The sequence below is a fragment of the Urocitellus parryii genome, chromosome 11, assembly GCF_045843805.1.
Source record: "Urocitellus parryii isolate mUroPar1 chromosome 11, mUroPar1.hap1, whole genome shotgun sequence".
Lineage (NCBI taxonomy): Eukaryota > Metazoa > Chordata > Mammalia > Rodentia > Sciuridae > Urocitellus > Urocitellus parryii.
The window spans coordinates 107,429,286-107,454,953 of record NC_135541.1 but is presented as its reverse complement, the minus strand read 5'-3'; the positions used below and the strand labels follow the sequence as shown (position 1 = coordinate 107,454,953).

The 25,668-nt window shown below is 45.7% G+C and overlaps 1 protein-coding gene across 1 annotated transcript in view; it reads left to right on the top strand.

Moving 5' to 3' along the window:
* Window positions 1-444: 444 nt before the first annotated feature.
* Tspan2 (tetraspanin 2) overlaps window positions 445-25,668 on the top strand; it is a 45,373-nt gene continuing 20,149 nt past the window's right edge. The window contains exons 1-2 of the mRNA XM_026394136.2: window positions 445-570; window positions 15,665-15,767. Of these exons, the coding sequence (XP_026249921.1) occupies window positions 502-570; window positions 15,665-15,767 (172 nt within the window). The 5' untranslated portion in view covers window positions 445-501. The remainder of the gene's footprint in view (window positions 571-15,664; window positions 15,768-25,668) is intronic.

Sequence of the window (25,668 nt, the reverse complement as noted above, 5' to 3'; positions counted from 1 at the left end):
GAGCTTACAGGGCGCCGCGGGACCACAGCCCGGGAAACTCCGCCGGGTGCTCCACCACGGTCCTGCCACCTCTTCTACCTGAAGCCACCTTCCCGGGTTTCCAGAGCCACCGAGGCCGCGACCTACGTGTCATCCATCAAGAAGGGCCTCTGAGGAGTCTAGGCACCGGGCGCTGATTAGCTGGGGCCCGCTCCCCTGGCGGACGTTCTCTCGTCGCAGATGCCGGGACCGCCGCCGGGAGCAGGGACCCCAGGGAGGGCAGGAGGGGAGTCTCCGCGGCAGAATGCAAGGAGGGAGTCCCTGGGAGGAGGGGTGCGCACCCTCCCGGCGTCCCTGCCCGCCGGCCCTCCCACTCGCCAGCTGGTGGCTCCGGGTCCCCGCAGGCCCCGCCCCCCGGCCCCGCCCGCGGCCCGCCCCCCGCCCCTCCCTGCCGGCGCCCGCCGCTCCCCGGGCTCGCGGCGCGGGCCTGGGGACTCGGGAGCCCGCCGCCTGGGCCACAGCATGGGGCGCTTCCGCGGGGGCCTGCGGTGCATCAAGTACCTGCTGCTCGGCTTCAACCTGCTGTTCTGGGTGAGACCCGAGCCGACAGGCCCAGCCGGGCAGGGGGACCGGCGGCGGGCGCGGGGCCGGGGTCTCGGGGGAGCTGACCGCCGCGCGTCCGAGCCGGCTCCGGGAGAGGGCAGGGTGTTCCACCGGCGGAGGCGAGAAGGCAGACAAAGAAGAGGGGGACGGACGGAGGGGGAGGGAACGGGAAAAAGAGAAGGTTGAGCCCTGGGAACCGGTAAGAAGGGAGACACCGAGCGGCTCTCACCGGGAGGAGCCCCTCTGCCCAGGTTTTCATCTCCGGGCGGGTGACGCCAGGTGCGGGGACCCAGCCACTCCTCCCCTCCCGAGGGCTCCCGGCCCGGCGGTCCGCGCTGCCCTCCAGCTTCCCAGGCACACACACACCCCCTTCTCGCTCTGCCTTTCCGCGGGAGCCCGGTGGCCTGGCCAAAGGGTTGGGAGGGAAACCCCTGCCCTCGGGGGCTGCCTGTGGGGTGCCACCCCATCCAGAGTGTGTGGACACACCACCTGCCTCGGAGGATTTCTTTAGGAAATTGGGGGTGGGAATGAAAATTGTGGGGGTGGGGAAGGATCATCCTTTTTCTAGGCGTTATGACAGGGTCCTAGTGAATGAGGAGGTGGGAGTGCTCTTTAGGGAAGGATGCTGGGGGGCACTAAGGGACTTCCAAGAGGCAGCAGCATCTCCCCACAGTTTCCTGTCCGCAGCTAAATACTAATGCTAATGGAGATGATCTCATTCAACTTTGCAGGGTTTTATGGAGCTGACAACAATCCGGAATTAGTAGTTCACAGAGAAATAAGACTGTGACCCTTGTCTTCTAGATTGTTAGAGAATGGTTAGGGCTCCACCATCCTTAGCCCCCTGGATACTCAGCTCCAGGTCCTGGAGAATTCTGAGAAAGGTCTGAAAATTGTCTTCTGCACAGTCCCTCTTGGGCTTTCTTAATGGCCACCCATAGTAACTGCTCAGATAGACCCTGAGTGAAAATATAGGTCCTGCTTTGGGTGAAGAGGTTTTTAGAGGGCGGAGGGAGCACGAGGGGCTTAGGTGCTTTGAAACCATTTGCTCTGTGGAGGTTGCTTCCCATGGCTGCAAGTAATTAATTATTGAATAATGGGCCCAGTTTGTGTCTGCCAACCCATTAGCCCTGACGTCTGGGTGACTCCAACAACTCCAAGCTCTTCCAAGTAGCCATCTTCAGCATCTTTCAGCAATGGAATGTGTGGAGGAGGTACCCAGGAACAGCCCCTGCATTTTAAAGATACATGTGACTTTTGTACACCTGGACATTGATATTCAGCATACTATAAGGAGGAACATTTCTCAAGGCCCTTATTTTGTATGTTTTATTAGTAGGCTGGCTTAATTTCCAACGTCGTTAATTAATTATAGATGTCATTGCTGCAGTGACACCTTTCACTCTCACTGCTTACAAATTCAAAAGAAGTTTATAGCAGCCTGAATAGAAGTTCTTAAACTGGGCTCAGTTCTTATTAAATGCTTGAAGCTGTGCCAGCCTTTCCAGGGATAATTGGAAGCATTTATTGAGTGTTTTCCATGTGTCAAGGACAGGGCTAAGCACATTACATTCATTATCACACTTCATCTTCATGGCAATACTGATGTGCATCGGATTATCCCCGTTTTTACAAATGAGGAAACTGAGATTCAAACAGGTTAATTTGCCCAAGATCACACAGCTAGCAAGAGGCAAAGATTGGGTCTCAAACTCTGCCTACTTGCTTTTAAAAAGTGTGGTAATTCAGTTAACCAGTGGTTTTCAAAAGTGTGGCTCCTGAACCAGCAACTTCAGCATCCCTTGGAAATTGGTCATAAATGCACATTCTCTGCCCATCCTGAACCTGCTGAATCAGAAACTCTGGAAGAGGGACCCAGCAATCTATTTTAATAGACCACCCAGGTAATTCTGACCCATGTGCAAGTTTGAGAGCCACTATTGAATAATGACTAAACAAATAATAAATAAGCACTAGTAACTGCAAACACTGTTTCCTAAGTAGCTAATCTACTTGAGGAAACAAGACCAATGCATATAGAACAACAACTGCCCCCCCCCCCGGAAAAAAAGAAAAGTTCAGTATATAATCAAGTGACAAATTTCACACCATTGACCATTAACACAGTAAGGAAGGGAAGTAGCAGCAAAGCAAAGTTTGAGTCCCTCCCTGTGTTAGCCACTGAGGTCATATATGGCCTTTGGTATATATGTTCTGACTAAGGTGTTCAGAGAAGGGATCACAGTAACATTAAGGAGGCTGCAAAGTCTTCTGAAGAAGAAGACATTAAGGCAAAGGTGAGAAACCAGCATCACCAGCTGAGATGCAGAGCAAGGGGCATGTGAGCCACCATCTATACGAAGAAGTCATCAGGCTTAAGGGCAGAGATCCAAGCAGAGTATGCTTGAGCAAGTTATTTTTACTTCTCAGGTTGATTTATCATTTGTATGAGTGGAGAAATAGAGTTGTTGAGAGCATTAAAATCAAATATGTTAAGTATCCAGCCTCACCTTTTAGGAGCCTTATACATAGTTAGTGCTCAAAAAGGTTAATTAGTAAGGTTTTATTAGTAAGTGCCTGGCACATATGAAGCATTCAACATAAAGCTCTTTCCCCTGATTCCCTTAATATTGGCAAACAGTATACATGTGTGCCAAATGACTTCCAACTTGTCTTCCTTTGGGAATAACTATACATTATCTTCTTAATGTGTACTTGTGGATTTTCCCTACTAGAACTTAACAGCACTGAGAGCAGGAATTTCCTTTTCTTCTGTTTTGTTCACAGATGTATCCCCAGCATTTAGAATAGTGTCTAACATATAGGAGGCACTTAATAAATATCTGTAGAGTGAATTAATGAAGCTGCATTAATCTCAGGTTAGAAAACTGAGTATGGATTTCTGATTTACATAATCAGTTGTCCACTGGACCTATCTCTGCCTGCCCATCATTACCTGGCTGCTCTTCGGACTGAGCCCAGTACGGAAGTATGTGGACCTTTCTCTCTTTCAATTCCACAGGGCTGCAGGGGGCAGGGGACAGGGTTGTGCAACAGCAGCAAGTAGAGGCCATCTTCCCGTGTTTGTGCCGCACAACCAACACAAAAGGGACAAACTGAAACCAGGGCCTTATGCCCGACAGGGAAGAACTGAATGGATTAAGTTATTTAGATATCTACCTCCATTGTCACTGAAGGAACCTGATTCTAGAAAAGCCCCACCCTAGTTTCTGAAGTTGTTTTTTCCTGGTTGGAGGGCTTTTCCTGGAAGGTCAGGCTTCAGCTGTGACTTAAGAGTGTAACATTTACACACACACCCTTAGATGTCTGCCCTTCTGAGGTATAAGGTCGCCTAGATGACAGCATTTTGGATCCTGTCAGAAATTGGCCGGAGGGCAGGCATAGAGGTTTTCTGAGCTGCAATTTGACAGCTAGATTTGTAACCTCCTTCAGGGCAGCTGGGTTTAAGCTCCCCTCGGCTGTGCTCCTGGTTTTCTAAACATTCAGCTAGATCTTGCCAGAGCCTGCAGTGCCTGGCCCAGGGCCACCGCCTGGATTCTTTTTAAAGTAAAAGTAAAGCCTACCCATTAACTCTACTCAATTAATTTCTGATATCATGGTTGATGTCTACCATGAAACCCCTCCCAACATCTGTCAGGTCTAAATTCAGGCACTGCAGTCAGATAGCTCAGTATTTTCCTGTGCCTTTCATTGAAATCACCTTCGGGTTTGTTTGTTGTTTTTTTTTCCTCCGTTGCATAGCAATATAAATAAAACACCACAACCCACCCAGCCACACATGTTGGTTTAAAGAAAAACCTGGGCGCTGTTTACTCCTTGGTTTATTGTTGTCTGCTCAGCGTTTTCCTATCATTGTGCTGTAATGAGTGGCTCACTGTCCCTGTCCAACAGGAAGCCAGGCAGTTCTTTGTTGAAAGCCAGATGCTCTATATGGCAAGTTTGAAGTTTCTCTCCTTTCCTTCTCACCATTACTAATGCAGCTTTGGGTTTGCACTTGGTGATACCTAACAGGTGCTTGTAGGAAAGATAGTGTTTCTTTGGCTTGGGAGTAAAAGAAGCTCGGATCAAATGAATCTTACAGAGGTGGCCTCCTCCACTTTCCCAAATATGTCAAATAGTACTTTAGAGAAATCACCTGTTGGAGAAACTGGTTTAAAAAAAAAAAAAGAAAGAAAAGAAAGAATGTACCCTTTGGAGTCCACAGAAATGCTAGACCACCCCAGAAAGCAACTCAGCCTCACTGTAGGATAGTCTTCGTTCCTGATTTCTGTCAAGGTGAGAAGACAGCAGCAGAGAGTCAGCCCCTACCAGAGTGGATCAGAGGGACCTAGTGCTGCTAGGAGGTCAAGGAGTCTACAGTAGGGTCAGTCTGGGAAATCCAGAGGTGTAGTTACAGTGTCCTGGTAGACCTCGGGCAGGTCTGCACAGCATGGCTATTCAGATCTAGGAATTCAAAGCTTGGAAGGTGTAGATTGGCACCGCACTGCCTGACTATTTTCCTGGCTCTGTTGTTTAACCTCTTTGAACCTCAGTTTTTCTCCTCTGTGAAACAGGCATGATGAAGTACTCACTTCAGTCTGATCTTTGTGCAAATAAAATGAGTTAATACATGTAAGGTCCTCAAGTATGGCACATCCCCACACACATAGTAAATACTCCATAATATAAGATATGAGTGACAGTTGAATACTAGAGATACAAGTGAGAAAGTAGAATCCAGACTCCATGAGACCCAGACAGGTAAGGAGAAGCAAGAAGGTGTCCCATGTCCAACCAATCAAAGTGCCAAGAGTCTTACCAAAGGTGTGGAGTCAAAAGGAGAGGGTCCCTCCTCTATAATCCATTCAGTCAGCAAGCCTGTGCTGAGCTCCTGCTGTGTACCTGACACCCTGCCAAGTGCTGGCAGCTCAGAGATATCCTGGATCAGGAGGTACTTGTGCCTTTCTGTAGCCTCCATTTTGTCCTTGATGGTCACTTGTTCTCTCTCAGGTCTCAGCACCTAGTAGAGGTTCATCATGGCTTCAGCTGACAGGGCTGTGCACGCTGACCTTAGAGCAGAGCTGTGTGTTGTCTGCCTGGCCTCTGTGCCATTAGAGTCCAAGAGGAGGCATGGGAAAGCTTTTGGGGTCAAGAGCCTCTTAAACATGGATGTGCATAGACCAACCCAGACCTTGTTCAGTTACATATTCTGGTTCAGTAGGTCTGCAACTCTTAACAAGTCCCAAGCTCTAGGACCACATTGTGAGAACCTCTGTTTCAGATGTGACCTAAAGAGGTCAGAGACCCACCAGATGCCCTCACTTCTGGTTGGGGCAGGGAGCTCCTCCTTCTTGGCTTGCTCTTGGCAGTGCTTTTCATTCCAGTTACCACTTTACCACTGCTGTTTTCAGATTCTTTTTTTTCTACACTGATCCTTGACGGTTTCTAGAATTACCATCATCCATTGCCTTTTACTGTGCTATTCTAGAACGTCATCCGTGAAGTCTCTTGGTGCTCCAACCGTGTGCCACAAAAGAGAACATTACCTCCATCCGCCCAGTGTTAATATTGACAATGTCACAACCAACAGTGTGCCTTTTTTCTAAAGCAAGTGATATTATACATGTTTCTAAAGCAAGTGATGTTAGACTGATCATTGAAACAAATTGTGTCATGGTCACCAAGCAGTGAAAGGAATCAAGAGAATGAGGCCAGTGAGACGGGGGTATCCAATGGACTAAGAGCACATCGTACAGATGAGTGGGGTTTACCTTGGCCTCCATTTTCATCCTCTTTGGCTTTGATTAGGAACAAAGGAACAATACTAATGAACATTTATATGATGTTTAGTTTACAAAATGCTTTCACATCCATTATCCCATATGATTGTGAATCACAACAATCCCATGGAACGGTATAACTGGCACCATCTTACAGATATAGAAACTGAGTCAGGCAGAATAGGTTGTATGTCCCACGTCTTCTTATTTTAAATCCCATTTTCTTCCCACTGTAGTAAATTTGAGGACAAGTGTAATACACAGCATAAGAAATGATACTGGCCTGGAAAGTGTAAAGTCTGTGAGCGGGATCATTAAATCCAATGCCAGATTTAGTTTTGATGTATTCCAGAAATGCAGGTGTGAAAAGATGGATAAAATACCCTGACATAGGGCAGAAGCAAGAGAAACTTTGAGACCACGAACCAATCATTTTAAAACAGAAGAAAAGTAAGATGGAAATTGAGAGTGTGTATCAAGAGACAATTTCATAAATTAATTTGAGCAGAAAAAACTTGAAGGATAGGAAGCACTATATAAATGTAGGCTACGTACTAAATGTTCTCTTAAGCACATTTCTATATGAGCATTTTTAATCCTCACAATAATCTTATGAGATAAAAGCTATTATCATGCCCAGGTTCTATATGAGGAAACAAAAGTACAGAGAGTGTCAGAGACTTATGCAGGATACACAGCTGGCCAGTGGCAGAGCCAGGTTTTGATGTGTGGCTCCAGAGTTCATGCTCTTAACCACTCCAAGTCTAAAGGCTAAAACTTGGACACTAACGTGACTTCTAGACACTCAATTCAGTGGCTGTGCTACTGAGCATGTGCAGCTACTTAAACTTAAATCAATTCAAGTTAAGTAAAATGTAATGTTCATTTCCTCAGTCCCACTGACCACATTTCAAGTGTTCAATAACCATTGGTGGGTGGTGGCTACCATATTGGATGGCACAAATAGAGAACATTTCCATCATTGGAGAAATTTCTGTTGGACAGCTCTAGCCTCAATAAAATTATTTTCCTCTCACAAAGACATATTTTTCCCTTATTGGGTTTTAATTAAAACTAGAGAAAAGAGGAAACAGGGTCTGTAAAGGGCTACTGGTGTTCTGGTATAGATAGTTCAGAAAACTCAAGGGAACTTCAGCTGTCATGGAGAGTGGGAGCATAGTGCCAACCAACATCAAAAGATGGCAGACAACTAAGTTACTGGTACCATGGGACTAAGATCAAGTTTGGGGTCTGAATGTAACATTAGTGAGTCTATCAAGGTAATAAGACTAAGTGCTGGGCCCTCATTGTTCCAGTGTGTAACATGAACTCAGTTAAACTCTTAAGAAGCTACTATGACTCTTTCTGCTCTGCAAATGAGGAAGCTGGGGGTAACAGAGGATAAGAGGTTTGCCCAAGGGTCACAGGACTCGGGAGTGCAGAGCCTGATTCAATCTAGTTGGCTAGAACCCCCGTTTTGACCACAGTAATTCCCCTGTGCCACAGCGCTGTCTGTACATGTGACATATTTGTTACCCATGTTCCAGCATCAGTTATTCAGCATGAACACTCAGAAGAAGTGAAATTAGATGAGCAGGTGGTAGATTTTCCAAAACATAGGCCAAGCTCCACCCTCTCCATTGTGATGGCGATTGGAAATGAACCATCTTGTAAACAGGGGACAAGGGAATTGAGCAGAGATGACAAGCCCCCCAACAGTGTGGGCAGTGTGGGGTTGGGGATGCATAGGAAGCTGCTGTCACTCAGACCCAAAGCCAGTTTGTTCTCCTTCCATGTGCCAGAATCTGCCTGTAACTCCGTGAATGGGCCCTGCTATACCTTCCTGACCTCAAATAGGCTCTGGGAAAATCAATGTTAAGAAAATTATCTATAGAACACCAACCTGGGCTTCCATGATTTCTACTCGCTTCCATCCAAGCTAACATTTTCCTAAATGAAGTGTTTTGACACTCATTTTGCTGTATAGAGAATACTGTAATCATATGCAGTGTTCATATGCCCCTCCTCTCACCATATTCCTGAGTTCTGCCTGAAATATTTTTTTTCTGCCATTATTTCTCTGTAACAATTAAAACTGGATAAATATTATTCCTATTGATCAATATTTAAGAAATCTTTCAATCTGCTCAGAAGTAGTCCTTTCAAACACCTGGAAGAATTTTACACTGAAACATAAATATTAATTAATGTCTTTGCTTATATAAAGCATCATATAGATGAGATGACGTGTCTATATAGGGGAGTGGTCATTTTGGCCCCCAAGATAAAATGTGTAATAGAAGGGTGAGCCTAGAATAAGTCCCAGATGGATGGGTCTTATCTATTAGAAGGCAATGCAGAGAGCTTAGAAAAGAGCATTTTTGTCTATTCTACCCATAGTTACTCCTCCCGATGAGGTAAGGCCGACACTTAGTTTAATTCACTTCTGTGACCTGGTGGATTGGATTTTAGACTTGTGTATATTTGACCTTCACTTGATAAAACCATCTGCTCACCGGATCATTAGCTGGTAGTCTGTGACATTCATTTTTGCTGTCTAGAGAAAATTAAGCAGCCATCCACATCAACATTCTCATAATTCTTGCTGTTTCATCCTCTCCTACTCCTTTCCCCTGCATTTCTTTGAAGATAAAAGGTGTTGTGTGTAACTACCACATAAACACATTTTCCACCATCCAGAAGTGAATTATCTGCTTTATGGTTCACAGAAAACTTTCCACCCCGGGCTTATTTTGCTTCCCCGCAGCACTTTTAAACTGCTTCCTCGAAAAACAGTTGATCCAGGCAAGTTAACTTTATAAAAACCTCAACAAACGGAAGAACATGTGTTTGGCACCAATAGATAGCCCAGAGGTGAACAGAACACTCCTGATTCTATGGGGCTTCTACCAGCCCAGAGAACGAATTAAGCATTGATTGATCAGGAAATGTACTCTTACCTGAAAGAAGTCTTTCTTGGCATGCGCCTGTTCTTACCGAAATTCTATGAAGAAAATAGTAGGGGAAATCTGGCACACGGATACCTTAAGGAGCTGCTGTGTATTTCCGGACCATCAGAGGCTCCTCACCATCGCCTGCCGTCCTGGTCCTGCCTCCAGTTCCCCCTCACCTGGTCCTGATGTTGAGGTCAGGGTAGCAAGTTCCCTCAGGGGCATTTGGTGTAAATGTCATATGACATTCAGCTCTCGTATTTTTTTTTTTTCTGATAAAATCCTTGATTTTTGAGAAAGTGCCATCTAAATCCTGGTCCTGCTTTCAGGGCATAATAGGATGAAAGTCTTGGGAGCCAGTTTTCCACTTTGAGAAAATTAGCATCATCTTCTAAAGCAAATGTGCTTCTGACATCTGCCTGCTAAAAGGCGGAGGCTGCATTACCCTCATGGCATCCTAATGGGGTTTCAATCAGATCAAATATCGTGAGTGAGTGCTCATTATAGTTCCATCTAGGATGATAATTGCCACCGAGAGCAAGTAGTAGCTTGAAAGCATTTAATGAAAACCCTAGGATGAAAGTGTCATTTCCAACTTTTGTGTGACTTCAGCCCGAAGAAGAGAGTAACAAACAAACTGGGTTGCATGGGCCCATGGCTTCATCCCGGAGAAGCAAGAGTACAGGATTGGCTTTGTTAATTCTCTCATTCTCATGCACTGTGTGATGTGTGTGTGTTGCTAGAATCGTATGCAGTGTTCATATGTCCCTCTTCTTGCCACTAACAGAGATGCATAGATCGACTCTAACTGTCACCGCAGGCTCAGGGAAACGGAACTGAGGCTACATACTCCAATTTGGTTTTCTTTGTCCACGGGCGACTGTTTTGCTGCGTATATTCAACCTTGTGTTCACTCAGTGCCTTCCAAGGTATCTGCAGTGTTTCCCCGGTGCAGATGAATTTGAAAAGAGGCCTTTGTGAAGTCTCCCCTTGGAGAGCTGTGAGGGAGGTGGTTCACAATGGCTCCTGTCAGCCTGTCTTAGTCAACTTGGGATGACATTAAAAAAAAAGAAAACAAAGAAAGAAATACCTGGCCCTGTGTTCAATCTATAGCACCAAACGGAGGGAAAGGTGGGGAGAAAGACTTGGTGTCTTAAATAACGGAAACGCATGCCTTACAGCTCTGGAGGTTGAAGTCTGAGGGCAGGGTGGCAGCATGGTCGGGTCTCATGAGGACCCTCTCCTGGTGTTCTGGTGGTGCCTTGTCACTGCATCTTTGATGGCAGAGGGAAAGAAAGCAGCCTTTCTGGTGTCTCTTCTCATAAGGGCACTAGTCCTACCCTCATGACCTCATCTGATTCTCTTCCAAAGGCCTCATCTCCAAATATCACCGCCCTGGGAGGCAGGGCTGCAGTGTGTGAATCGTGGGGTGAGGGGTCGCAGTTCCATCCACAGCATAGCCTAAGTGGTATCTTTTGTAGGTCTTCTGCTTCTTCATTGACATATGTCATATGTCTGTTGACAGAATGGGAGCCCATTCTGCAAGACAAGAGGAAGGGGTTTGTACCACAGCAACACAGCTCCCATCCCTGCCCTTCACAGAAATCAGGCCTTTTTGAAAAAATTACAGAAATGTTTAAATAGAAATGGTTGTATGTGCTATGAAAAAAAGACAAATAACTAGGCTAGGGTAGTCTTCCCCAAGTGACAGGAAAGCTAAGCTCCGAGTGGGTGTCAGTCTGGTGGGGGGGGGGGGAGAGCATTCTGTCTCAGGAAACGGCAAGAGCAGTGGCTTCCAGTGGAAGAAGGAACTGAGACTGTGGCTTAGGGCCTCTCAGGATCATTCTTTGGTCTGGTACCTAGATATAAGCATAGGCACTATCTAGAACTGTCTCTGGGGGTGCTTTTGACCCAGAAAGGAGGTTTACTGCTCACCAGCAGTACCACGCATTTGCTGTTTGTGATCCACGTTGGCCTGTGTCCAGGAGGGGAAGGCTGGGCAGACAGGAGGAGCCAGGTCCAGGGAGTGGTCTCTGCGTTTTTGCATCCCAGCACTACCCGTCTCCAGCTGGACTACCACAGGGGACCGTGTTTGTGATTCATAAAATCTTGTTTGTCTTTAAGTGAAAAAACTATGTCCTCACGATAGGCCCTTTTATCAGCAAGCCCAGGAAAGTGAAAATAAATGCACTTAAAATAAAGGTGAAATCCATAAACAAGTTTTGCTTTATGCTAAATGGCTTAGTTTTTTCAGATAGCCATGACTTACAGGAAACTCTGCCCATCCAGTTTGCCTTAAAATTCTTTAAATCCGTCTTCAGTCCTCTCTTCTGCTTCTTTAGTTTTAGAATACAAACATGTCTCCTCTAAAGACATGTGCTTACAATTTGCAATTTTGTGTCCCGCAAACACTCTGGAATATGGTTAGCTACTGGAAAATCTGGCGAGCCCCTCTTTAATGGCTTAGGTTTGTACACCACTGTTCCTTTCACCGCATTCTTCTTGCCTTTTTTGGTTTTTGTTTTTTCTATTTTATGTTTTTAAGTAGTGGGCCCACTTTTGCCCTCAGACCTCATTTCATCACATTTTTTAGTGCCTTGTGCACAACTGGTCCTCAGAAAAGGAGAGATGACTGAAGAGGTGATGTTATCTGGCGTCTTCTTGTGTGCATTCTAGTAGGCTGGGCCTGTGATTGGATCCTCACCTCAGGCAGGACTAGGTTTTTACCTAGGCCACCAAATAGCTTTCCATGAGTCCCTGAGAACCCCAGGAGAAGGACTGGTTCTTTTTCAACTCTGAGTCCTAGGCTCCTGGCTCACAGTCATGCTCAATAAGTGATTTTTTTTTTTTTAATGATTAACATGAAGGTCTAACTCATTCTGCGGTATGAAAAAGCCCGTTCCTACAAAACAATATTTCTGGTTGTCATTCTCTCAAAGGCCCTAGGCGTGGTACTGGCCCTAGAAGGAGGCCTCAGCAAAGTTCTTCAAATGGTATGGTGAACTCTTTCTGGTCCTCTCAGCTGTTCGCTTCACTCCCTAGTATTCTCTCTCTCTGGTCCACAGTCACTCAGGCCTTTATCTTTGGCTCCCTGCTGTATCAGGCACCCAAGCAAAATTCATGCTCCTGGCTGTTTCCATCAAAAGAAGGGTCTCCATCCCTTCTTCACTCAAGGCTCTGGGGCTTCCCAAGATGATACAAAGGGAGGCAGAAGCCCTGCGTCCCAGCTGCCCCAGCTTCCTGCTAAAGCCCAGACGCTGGCCTCCCCCAGACTCGTCTCTTTCCCCAGCCCAGCATCAGGGTAAGGAAATGAAGCCCTTCCCTGTGCTCCTCGGCTGGGAGCTCTCACCTCCCTCCAGTTCTCGTGCTCTTCAGGGAATACATCAAAGGTGGACAACTGCTGCACACTGGTGGTTGTGCTTTGCACCATCCCTGGGCCGCGTGCACGCTCTCCCTCTCCAGCTCGTTCCCTGCCTCATGTTGCGTTTATGACTTCATGTTGATTATCTTCCATGTTGGATTGCGATCCCCACCTTTTTCGTTGTTTCCCTGATGCCCAGCACAATAGCTAGCCTAGATCAGAGCTGGTTCCCCCTGAATAAACACTCAAGGAAGAAAGAGAGGAAGTGAAAGCAGACGAGGGTAGGGGCAAGAGAAGAAAAGAAGAAAGCCCCACTCTGAGCCATGGATGTCCTCTCGTTCCTTAGTTGTTTTTAACCTTGACCGAGGTGCAGATATGTCTGAATGGAAAAAAAAAAAGGACTGGGATTAAAAGAAGAGAGAATTAGGGCATAGGAGAGTGTTGGCCTAATCGTTTAGGATTACAGGGGCTTGCAGGCTTCCCTCAGGGGAGACCATCTCTTCTGGCTGTATGGAACAGAGAGTAATGAGAACTTGGGGACACCAGATTCACTTACCTTCATGCTGACTGAATGGCAATTGGTGTGAACTTTTGGGGGGCAATTTCTAGTGTGTGGTAGACCAGGCTAATAAGTCCAGTGAACACAGAGCATTGCATGAGCCTTACAGAATGGGTGAGTTCAAAAGGACCTGCTGTGCCTCTTCCCAAAGCAGTGCTCACTCTGTTTCTCATCACAATATCAGCCCTGGCTAGCTCCCTGGCAGCACACGGGGAGGATTCCCCTCCACACAGTGATGACATTCAGCTAAGCCACAATTCCTTGAACCAGGAGGAAACCCGTGTGGTTTGGGGGTTGGGGCGGGGATGAGCAAGCGCAGATTTTTTCCCCTTTGCCCGATGGCTTTAAATTGCAACCTCTCTTTTAATTTTCCATTATGCATCAAACACATCCGTGCCAGAACTGGACAAATGTATTCCGTCTGGAAGGATGATCCCAGACAGCTATAAATTAGAGTTTGTGTACAGAGATTCCAAAAATGTGGCCTCATGGTAGGGTGTCCCTGGGACCAGTCACCTCCTCCACAGTCTGCTTGGTGGCTTCTGGCTTTGGCCTGGAGCCTCTGTCAATAGATTTTTGCTTTGTATTTGGAAACTCTCTTTCCATCAGGCACTGCAGAGGGTGGTAAGGTTGCCCGTCAGGCTTTGCTGGACAACTTGTCCCAGGCAGCCCCCTGACGAGTAGGGACAGCAGGGACAGCAATTGACTGAGGGCAGCACCCTCTTTCCTGCACAGCAACAGTGAGGTCCCCAAACTGGTTTCCTTCTAAGTTAAAGCACAACAAAAGCATAGTCTCCTCACTTTTTTTCTGATAGGAAAAAAAACAAAACAAAACAAAAAAAACCTACCACGTCACGCTGTTTTAAAACTATATTTTTAAGGTTAAAAGAAAGTCACCTGTAATCTCTCCCTTGGATGATAAATATCATGACTATTTTAACATTTTTAACATGACTTCTTTCCAGGTTTTCAGGCCATGCTGCTGATTTTTAAAATTCAGCAGTTTTTTCAAAAGCTGGTTGTGCCCAGTTCCTTTAGCTGCCCCTCACACTATTCAATTAGCGCTTTCCTCTGAGGCTGGAAACTGTTAGTTATTCCCCATGGGGAGAGTCCAGCTGGTAAAACTCTGCCCTCGGACTCCTCCTCACTGAAGTGCTGCAGCGTTTCTGAAGAAACCCGGGGAGGAGGGAATTGGCCCTGGGGGACAGAAGGTGAAGGGGGATAAAGTCCTGGTAGAAACCCAGCCAGACAGCACCAGGTCCTTTACAAGCTGCCCACAAGACAGAAGGAACCCGTATGCAAAGGTCTCTGGGCTAACCCTGACTTTGATTTTTCCTTGTTAAACCTCTGCCTCTGTGATTTTCATCCTGTTTTCATGTCATCAGCCCCCGGCGTGCTTTTCTCTGTTCCTGCAGGGGCAGACTCTGAATTGCTTGTCTGGGGAAAGACTGGGGCAGCCCAACAGAGACTGGACAGGGTGGCAGCAGCAGGAGGCTATTTTTACATTTCTGCTTATTTTCCCATCATGCCTTGTGCCCAGAAGGTGCCCAGTAAATACGCGTTGATTGATTGATACAGTGAAATCTGAGAACACCACGGCAGGAGCCTGCTGGCCTGCAGCAGTGACAGTCCTGCAGAGGCAGAAAGGGCTTCTGGCTTTAATGCTGAGCCCCACGGCAACCTTCAGAGGGGAGGGAGGGAGCCCGGGTGATGACTCTACCAGCTGCCAGCCTGCCCGGCCACCGCCCGTGCCAGCCGCCCAGCCTCTCCCTCAGCCGCACAGCACAGACCACGTTGTTTCAGAAAATTATTTTTTCTTCTCTCACTTTCCATGGAAACTCAAAATAGTAACCAAAAAAAAAAAAAAGCCAGGTTCCCTACTTCATCCCCAGGAAGGGGCAGGACAGTGACCACCACACAGGACCGGGGGCGAGAGGGTTACAGAAACTTCTGGAATGACATTCTAATTGGAGTGTGCGCATCATGAGGTGTGGGTGGGTTTGAAGGTTGGTGCATTTTCCTCTGAGAAAGGCAAGTTCCCCCAGGTCTTGGAGTTCATCTTGCTCTTGGTGACCTGGCATCTGAGACCCAGTCACCTCTCACTGTGACGAGTTTCAATGAACCAGCAAAGGACAATAAGGCAAGGAGAAGATGCTGCCAGGGGGACGTTGTTAGAATCGTGTTTCTGAGATGCCCTCAGCATAGCAGGTGTGCCACATAACCACCAGGTAGCTAGCGGGTAGTGTGGACCTAGTGCCATCATCACACCAGGCCGAGGGGCTTGAGTACATGCTTCCACCTCCCCCATAAGAGATGAAGGGTGGACTAGGTAATGTCCAAGGGTGAGCCCTTGTCTGTGCCTGCACCCACTAGCGGGTCTGCACACCCCCTCTTCACTTCCATAGTAAATACGGTGTTGTTTGCCCCGCAGCTGGCCGGGTCAGCCGTCATTGCTTTTGGACTATGGTTTCGATTCGGAGGCACCATAAAGGATTTGTCATCGGAGGACAAGTCCCCAGAGTATTTCTACATGGGTGAGTGACTTCAGCTTCCCTACGCTTTAGCTCAGGTAGGACAGCTGGGAGGCATGGAGCAGAAGCTGCACTTGAGCTTTGGTGGGAGGGGGAGGCGTGGAGGGGCAGGGAAGAGGCAGAAGGAGCCAACACCGGAGCCCCTGTGCTCCACCTGGCCCTCAGTGCTGCGCTTAGCGAGGCAGGTGGACAGGACCTTGCTTCTCCTGCTCCCTCACGTGACCCATTCCTCCACTCTCCAAAGTACAGGAAGGCCGGCCGGCGCAGCCAGAAAAGAAGTCTCAAGGAAATGTAATGAAAATTCATTTTAAAGAATTAGAAGACCTCCTGTGTCCCTGGAGGATAATACAAGTCTGTTATTCACTAGTCCATCCAGGGAGACAGGGTGCCCTTACAGAGTCAGGGTTTGATTTTGTGATTTTGTATTTCAACTTGCACCGGAGGAGAATGTAACTCAAATGAAGAGAGATATTCAAGGTTTGGAGGTGCTGATCCCAGTCCTTCCATGACTAGGGACTGCAGAGAGGAGAGGCGGGGACAAGAAGGCTAGCCCTGGAGAAGAGGCATCAGCTCTGCTTCCTGTCAGGAGTAGGAAAGGGGTGAGGAGCACGGGGTGGGGTGCAGCCTCCCACCCAGAGTGAGATGAGCAGGGGTACAAATGGTCACCATGCATTTAGCTCCCTCTGTTTCCAGCCCTCTGCTGGAGCCTTTTCTCATTCTCCAGCTAAGTGGACATGCACTCTAGATTTCAAAAATTCCAAGCCCATTGTCAATGCAAGCGACCCCCGTAACTGACTGGCTGTTTTAAGAACACCACCGGCCATAGAGTAAACTTGGATTGCTTGTTGTGACATCTGTGCCTGGGGAGAAGGAGGAACCCATATAGGTCATTGGCTCCAGAGCCTAATAAGAGCAGAATCTCTTTCCCTGAATCTCTTTCTGAAAAGAAAGAGTCCAGGCCCCACTCAGATCCATGGATGTCCTCATGAAGGACCAAATCACAGCGGCTGGGCCACCTCCTCCCCCAAACACCTTCCACGCCCAGAATCATCCTGTGAGGAAAATCGCCATACTGATTACAATACTTACAAAGGAAAGTAGCAGAAAATCTACTAAAGGAATATTACTCAGCAATAAAAGAGAATAAAGTCATGGCATTTGCAGGTAAATGGATGGAGTTGGAGAAGAGAATGCTCAGTGAAGTTAGCCAATCCCAAAAAACCAAATGCAGAATGTTTTCTCTGATATAAGGAGGCTGATTCATAGTGGGGTAGGGAGGAGGAGATTGGGAGGAATAGATGAACTCTAGATAGGACAGAGGGGTTGGAGGGAAAGAGAGAGGGCAGGGAGTTAGAAATGATGGTGGAATGTGATGGACATCATTATCCAAATTACATGTATGAAGACACGAATGGTGTGAATATACTTTGTATACAACCAGAGATATGAAAAATTGTCCTCTATATGTGTAATAAGAATTGTAATGCATTCTGCTGTCATATATAAATTTAAAAAATTAATTTTAAAAAGATGAATATAATAAGAACATTTATGTTTTATGAAATCTTACATATAGATTTTTTTAAAAAACACCCAATTATTTTAGGTTACATTAAGGGAAAAAAATGCTGTCAATTTAATTAGAACATATTATAAAAGATAAATCCTAATCTCAGAATTGTTAAAATGCTTTTTAAAAAAAACTCAAAAATTGATGAAATGTGGTTAAAGAAGTCTGGAGGTGGGGAATTTCCAGAATTAGTTCGGGGCCCAACAAAGTCATCAAGGACCCCGGTTCTTCTCTCTACTCTGCCATCCTCTGCATGTCCTAAGATGTCCCCTTCTGATTCCAACATAGCTTCAGTGGCTCCAACATTGTGTCCTCAGACAACAACATCCCAACAAGAAAAAAGGCAGTTTCACTTCATATGGTCCTTTTGAGGGATAAATGATATCTTTCTCAGGAGTCTCCTGAAAAGCACATTTCCCCTTGCAGCTTATTGGCCAGATTTGCATTATATTCAATCATGGCCAAGAAGAGAATAACTATGACTGGCTCTCATTAATTGATAATCATGCCTGGGTCTGGAGCAAGGCCCAAGTTCCCCAGAGGACTTATAACAGTTGGACAAGATTGGCATTTTGTGGCAAGGAAAAAGCAGAGGAATCTGCTAAAGACTTAACCCTGAAAGGCTCTTTTCTATCCACATGGCTCCCAGGTGGTACGCACACTTCCATCAAAGCTAGCAAACAGACACTTCAAATATTCCTCCTTGAGAGACTCCTGGCTCTGAAAACTTCTCAAGAAGCATTTTTCTATTCCAGAGAAGCCTTCAAGTGTTCCAAGGACAAGCCTAACCCACCCTTGTTCTGTCACCTTCAACCCACACCAGGGACACCAGGCTCAGGCAGAGGGAAGAGTGGAGAAAGAATGCATCTTCCCTTGCTGTTTTAATCAGCTCGGTGCTACTATGACCAATATATCTGACAAGAACAACTTAGAGGAGGAAAAATTTATTTTGACTCACAGTTTCCTAAGTTCAGTTTATGGTCAGCTGACTCTATGGCTAGAGGAAAGCAGCTCAGGGCATGACAGCCAGGAAGCAGAGAGACCTCTGCTCACCGGGGACAAAATGTAAATCCCAAAGGCATACCCCCCAGTGATCCACACCCTACCTACCTTCAGGTACCACACAGTTAATCCATCCATGTGGATTAATCTACTGGTTAGATTATGCCTCTCCTAATAATTTCACCTATGAACATTCTTGCATTGTCTCACACAAGAGATCTTGGGGGACAACTCATATCTAAATGATAACGCTCATGTTGCTGATATTCCAGAAGCTACCGATCACATAGCATTCCCCACAATTTTGAATTCAGTTTTAACAAAATCCCACTTAATCCCATGTTAAATAGGCTTCATGCCTCTCCAGACAAATGGAGAAGGAACTCTTCACTAATCAAGAGCAGATAATAGTCACAAGCACATGGTAGGCACTACATGAATGGTATATAAATACTGAATTAGAGAGAGAGAGAGAGAGAGAGAGAGAGCACAGGCTGCTCCCATAGAGCTTCGAAGGACAGGCAGTTTGGGATAGATTGAGTTAGGGAAAGCTTTATTCATGACTCTGAATTAGGATTGACAAATAAATATAGGGCAGGCAGCCACGATTTTTACCTTATCTATGGAGACTGTGGCTAATTGTTCAGGGCAATGGAGAAAAGTTTACCCTTAGTTAGAAGGGAAATGCTTGGGAAGACACCAACCAGTTCAGTTCCATTCATAGTCTCCTTCAAGTTGTTTGGCAATAATCAAATGTGCCTAAACTCAGCCACCTACTCACCCTCACTGCCAAGTTTGCAGGTGAAGGATTTCAAGCTCTAAATTGTACTTTGAGATAGAACGAGACATTTTTTTTTTTTTAGGAACAATAAAGAAAGTACTTTTTCTGAGATAGAGGTGGACATTTTTTAGCAGTAGTCAAGAAAACCCCTTTTCAAAGACCATGAAAAAAAAACATCTAGAGGAGCTGTATCCCTCTCAATGTTATTAAATATCTACTTATTTTAAAGATCTCTCCATGATTATTTTAATTCTTTGGATTTTGCTAAATATTTGCTAAAACATAGTTTTCAAGTAATTTCTCTTTCCATTTTTTTGTAGATTCCTTCATTTGAGGGAAAAAATATAACCTATCAATATCATTCTCCAGTCAACTTATAGGCCCAGGAACTGGGGGTCACACACAAAAAATATAAGAATGCTGTAATGGCCTCCACATAACTTGCAGTATATTTGAAAAGACTCATTGTCTTAACGACTTAAATTTACAATAAAAGCTAGTGTGTAACTAGGTGCTAGTGTATTTGCAGTGGGTGCATCAAAGGTCATTCAAAACCGGTAAGGCAGGAAAGATTTGAGTTATATTTTGAATACCAGACTGGAAAAGAAGAAGATGAGGATTGCAAAGACTGAGAGTCAAGAATGCACAAGGCGTGTGCACAGGCCAGCCATGAGCAAACCTAGATGGCACAGAGGCGCTTTCAGGGGTGAGGAGTGGGGCATGGTGGGAAGTTAAGATCACTTACTTATAAGAGAGGGAAGGACAACAGATATAAAGGGCCTTGAATGTCACCATTAATTTGATAAGCAATATATAATTTGGAGCTTGTGGCCAGTGGGATCTGTGCTGCGTTCTAAAGAAATTATTCTGGCAACAGAGGAATAAGAGGGCAGGCACAAGACTTAAAAAAAAAAAAAAAGGTATAGATTATTGATATAGCCAGGTGTGAAGAAATAAGGCCATAACCCATAGTTGTTGCAAGGAGAATTATAAAGAAAGCAAGGTAAGAAATATTGTTAACTCCAACTAAGCCTAACTAATCCGACTCAGGAACAGAAGGAATCAAAATGGCACAAGATGCCAGTGATAGAAAAGCCACGTCTGGCAGTAATAATTCATGATTCTCAGGTGAGTTACTGAAGGCAGTTACATGGATCTAGGGATGGAAGCCAGTCCCCAAGTGGCCTGTCTCTGTTGCTCCAGAAACAAAGTGCTAGAGCAATTTCACAGATACAGATTTGGATTCAATATAAGAAAATATTTTTAATGATTGAATAACTCAAAAAAAAAGTTGAACAGACTCCCACAGAAGAAAATGAACTGTCCTTTTTGTTGGTATTTCACCACTACTGTGACCAAAAAAAAAAAAAAAAAATCAGGATCAAGTGTTTTGTTAATTGAGGAGATTATTGTGTTGAGCAGAAGGGTGAACTAGCACTTCACGGACATTCCCGAGTCTGCTTTCTAACCTCAACCAGAGCAGTTTGCATTCTGCCTGAGAAATGAGAGAGCTGTCCCATCATATCATATCTTCATGGACTTATCTGACTAGACTCTTCTATGTCAAGTCACAGAGACCTCCTCCAATTGACATGAGTAAAATAGAAATTTATTGACTCACATAACTGAAGAGTCCAGGATTAGTACTGGTCCCAGGGACTCAGATGATGTACAGAATCCAGCCTGTAGCCATCTGTTGGCTCTGTTTCCCTTTGGCAACCCTCTTAGGCAAGTTTCCTCTCCACGTGATAAAATGGCTGCCAGTGGCTCTAGGCTCCAACTCCAGAGAAACCCCAGTAAAAGAACACGCTTCTTTCATTCCAGCCAGATCCACCTGAAATCCCCAGCCTAACCTGCAGTGGCCATATTGGGTAGAGTGCCCATCCCCAAACCAGTCCTTATGGCCAGCTGTTGGTTGGTGTAAGCCTGGGCTTCATGCCCACCTTGGAGCTTGAGGTAAGTTGGCACTCTCTAGCCTCATGGATTGAGAATCAAGGAGATTCATTTATCTAAGTAGAGAAAAGGAGCTGGATTCTTGGCAAGGAAGACAGTACAAAAGCAGAGTCTGAATCCTTCTTGCTTGCCCTTGGCAGTACAGGCCATGGATGTGGGTTTACCTACCCTGAGTTCTCCTCTAGGTCATCCAGAGCAGCTGGTGTTGAGGATGCTCATGGTCAGTGCTTAGAGGTTAGGGAGGTAGGTCATCAGAGAAACTCAGCACTAGGTGGAATAAGGAAACTAGGGACCAGAGGGCTAAGCAGCAGGGGCTGGCAGTCAGTCATGGTTTCCTAGCTCTTCCTGCAGGGCTCAGCAAAAACCCAGGTCTGCGGACACCCAATCCTGTGCTTGCTCATTTTCTACCTCCCTGGATAATGTCAACAAAAAACACTTGTGAAGTTGGGACCCTTTCTCTACACCAGATATTTCTTATAAGAAGAGCAATGTACATGTTGGTAGAAATTGATATTTTCTCTCAATAGTTAACTTTCCAAATAAGAAAGATACCTTCTCTCTAGCAACAAAACATGAAGAAAAATAAACCAGGGTACCATTTGTGCTACACCATCGTATACAGTATGAGGTAACAAGAGTTTAAAAAAGAAACAGGTCCAGTTTGGGGGTTCTGTCTACTGTTCTCACACTCCTTTTTTTTGCAAGAATAAATTCCAAAGCCATCATTAAACTCTTGTGACCCCTTTGCTAAAGAGTGGTCTAAACAAACATGGCACATTCGAGTGGTTCTTCAAGAAACAAGGTTTTAGCTGGGCTCAGTGGCACACTCCTATAGCCCCAGCTACTTGTGAGGCTGAGGCAGGAGGATTGCAAGTTCAAGGCCAGCCTCTGCAATCTTACAAGACCTCATCTCAGGAAAAGGAAAAGATAACTGCACTCCCAGCCTCAAGTCCCACTCTGCAAGAGACCCCAGGGAAGGTGTGTTGTTTAGCTCCCTGCTTCTGGGCCGACGACTGTTAAGCACTGTTAGAGGAACTCCCCATCTTTGGGAGATTCTTTTCTTTCTGGCATCCTCGGTTCTCGCTCCTTGGTAATGGAGTTTCCCTTCCTGGGGTAAAGATCCAGATGCCACTGCCAAGCTTGGGAGAGTGACAGATCCTAGGCCAAGACAAGAGGACCCAGCTGTGGAAATGAGGACAGCAGGAGAGGGTAGTCAGACTGACTGCCGCCTGCTGCAATCTCTCGAGGCCCTTTGGGGCCAGGCTGAGGCCTGGAGTCTGATCCGTGGTGTCCCTGGGTTGCTGAGATGGGGGAGGGAGATCCTGGCAGTCAGAGGACTTGGATTACTGGGGCTTCCAAGACCTTCTCCCTTCTAGCCTCTTTCAATGAACTCTTAGGAGAAGTCCCACCTCTTCCAAATATCCAGCAACCTGCCCATGCTATGTCCTGTGGCAGTCCCTCTCTGGCCTGCCTTTTGGATGGGCAGACACCCCAGGGTCTTCCTTCTAGGAGCTCAGAGTGGGGAGTGATCCCCTCAGCCCTCGGGCGGCCGGAGGGCCCATGTTCTGGAACGCATGAGGTCATGTCTGCAAGCAGAGGATGTGAGCAGCTTTCTCCATGGAAGGGTTGCCCACACAAACAGGAGCCACTTGGCTCTCCAAGGTCACAGCCTGGCTGCAGCTGTCTCTCCCTGGATTCAGAGTCCTGGAGCCTGGCTTTGATTGTGGCTGGAGGTTATGTGTAAGGAAAGTGTTCCTGTGCTGAACATTAAGGGGCTGGCTTGCCTTTTTAAAAACTCTGACTCATTCTGGGAATATTTTTTAACTTCTTGGTCTTCAGTTGTACCTGACAGTCTTGCTAGCCGGATAACAGAAAGGTGCTGTAGTTTATAGCCTTGAGATCATTTCTCCAAAGTACTTTTACAACAAGCTGATAATCATTCTCATGTTGAAGATAACAAAACCAAAGAATAAGAGGACTTACTTAGAGGCAAGGTGGGCAGGCCTAGATTTTTGGGTGCCAGGCCTCTGTTCTTTCAGAGGAAAATCCAGGAATCTTCATTTCTAGACACCTCAAGTACTTTTCTCAAGAAAATGCTCCTTCCATTTTTAAATGAGCAGATTTCTAGCTAAGAGAGTCACTGTTCTTCTGAGTTCCTATTGAGTGTGTGGCCTGGCGGTTAAGGGTTTGCACTTTGGCTCATTTCCACCTTAACCCCTCACTAGCTATGCAATCTTAGGAAAAATACTTACTTCTCTATGTCTCAGAGTCCTCATCTGTGAAATCTGAACATGCTTAAGCGCCGTACTTGTTTCTGAGTGAGCCCTCGGTACATGTTACCTATTGGTATTACTTGTCAAGAGGGCATGGAGGGAGGGTTTGTCTGCAATGCACAATGACTCGAGAGAATAGGAAGAAGAGATAAAGGAGAGAGTAGTTTATAAGACTGAACTGTGCAGCCAGCAGGTTCTTGAGATAATGTCTGTTAGGTGCACAGTACAGATGCCACTCAGAGCAGGCTGGCCACCAGGACACGGTGCTTACTACCAATAGTGATGAGTGACTGCATGACTGAGACATGTTAAGCACCGAGAATGAGACACAGTAACTGATAGCTATTGGTGTTATTCAGAGAGCACCAAGTCCTCCCTTTCCCCTAGATACTTATTTAAAATCAGCCTTCCAAAGCCGTGGGTTCTACAGATTCAACCAACTACGGATCAAAAAGACTCTGAAAAAAAGCTTGTTTATACTGAATATGTAGATACTTTTCTCTTCATTATTCCCTAAACAATACAGTATAACAACTATTTATATAGCTTTTATGCTGTATCAGATACTATAAGTAATCTAGAGATGATTTAAAGTATATGGGAGGGTGTGTTTAGGTTATATGCAACTATTACACTATTTTATATAAGAGACTTGAGCACCCACTGACTTTGGTATCCAAGGAGGTCCTAGAACCAATCCCCCAGGGATACTGAGGGACAAGTGGAATTATATGCATTCAGGAAAAGCTGAGAAGGAGAGTTTTTATGCAGAAGCATAAAAAAACATTATTTTTAGGTGAAAAATGGTCATTTGCAAGTTATATGAAACTGTCTGCTGCTAAAAGCCAATGTTTATGACCACACCAATATCCAGTCCCTACAAAGGGGGAGCCATTTTACAATGAATTTATGCCAACAGGCCTTAAAAAGCCATCCCCTTTGTGTGTTAACTGTATTGATGCTACTTGCTTTAAAAGACGCATCCAAAATCTGAGAGAGAAGCAGTAATTGTCGGGAAGTAAGATGTTCAGAAAAAGCTCTTGTTGGTAGCATGTCACTAGAGATCACTGGCATTGTAACACCCAGCTATTAAAGATAAAAATGAAATTTCAAAGTGTTTTCTCTCTTTAAATCAAGAGAAGCAGGGCTTGGAAAGCATGAGGGATTTGGGAAATAGGCCATGCATCTATCACACGTGCCATGGGAAGAAGAGGGCTCTGTAGAAACCATCTTGGAATTAAAATGTGCTGCGAATTAACTTATTCATCCAGCAGCTGGTTTTTTTTTGTTTTTGTTTTTTTTTTAGGAGGAGCATATAAAGGATAAGGTATCCTTGGAAGTCATAGGTGGTCTTATGTTGTGTAGAATATTACAACCAGATTTGGAACAGGGTTCAGGAGGCCCAAGGAATTTTGCCACGGGCTGGGGCTATGGCTCAGCCATAGAGTGCTCGCCTAGCACACATGGGGCCCAGGCTCAGCACCACATAAAAATAAAATGAATGGAATAAAGGTATTGTGTCCAACTAAAAAAAAGAAATATATATATAAAATATATACAATATATATATATATATATATAAAAGGAATTTTGCCACTTGCACAGTTTCTTCTGATTTCTCTCCAGCTCTATAAGCAGGGCTCACTGGCAATGGGGGAGTGGGGGAATCACAACAACACACTCCTACATGAGCGGAGACTGGATGGAAAGAGGCCTCAGGACAGAGAGATGCTAGTGCAGTTACAGGTTGGTTTAGCCATGAGCTCTGGGATTCTCAGCTTTTTTTGGCGGGGGGGCGGGGACTAGAGATTGAACCCAGGGGCACTTGACCACTGAGCCACATCCCCAGCCCTTTTTATTTTTTATTTTGAGGCAAGGTCTCGCTAAGTTGCTTAGGGCTCATTTAGTTGTTGAGACTGGCCTCGAACTTATGATCCTCCTGCCTCAACCTCCCCGCTGCAGGAATTACCGGTATGCACCACCACACTTGGCCAGCATATGTTCTTGAAGAGCTCATTATTTCAGAAACATAAGGATCTCTGCCAGAGAGATCAAGCTGCTGTGCACAGTGCAGATCAACTCTGTCCTCCCCAGACCCTGGGCCTCTGCCCACTGAGCCCGAGCCTCTGCAGGAGCACCTTTTTTCCCCTATATTCCAGACTTTCTCACAGTGTGTTGGGACTCCATTCTCATTTGCCTGACCTTGGACAGTCCAGCCCTCTGATGGCTTCATGGATGTTTGCTGAGATGGGTTCCCAGCATGTATCTCTAAGCAAAGATGGGTGATGAGGTATCTCAGTCTAGCACTTCCAAATTGATTTACTC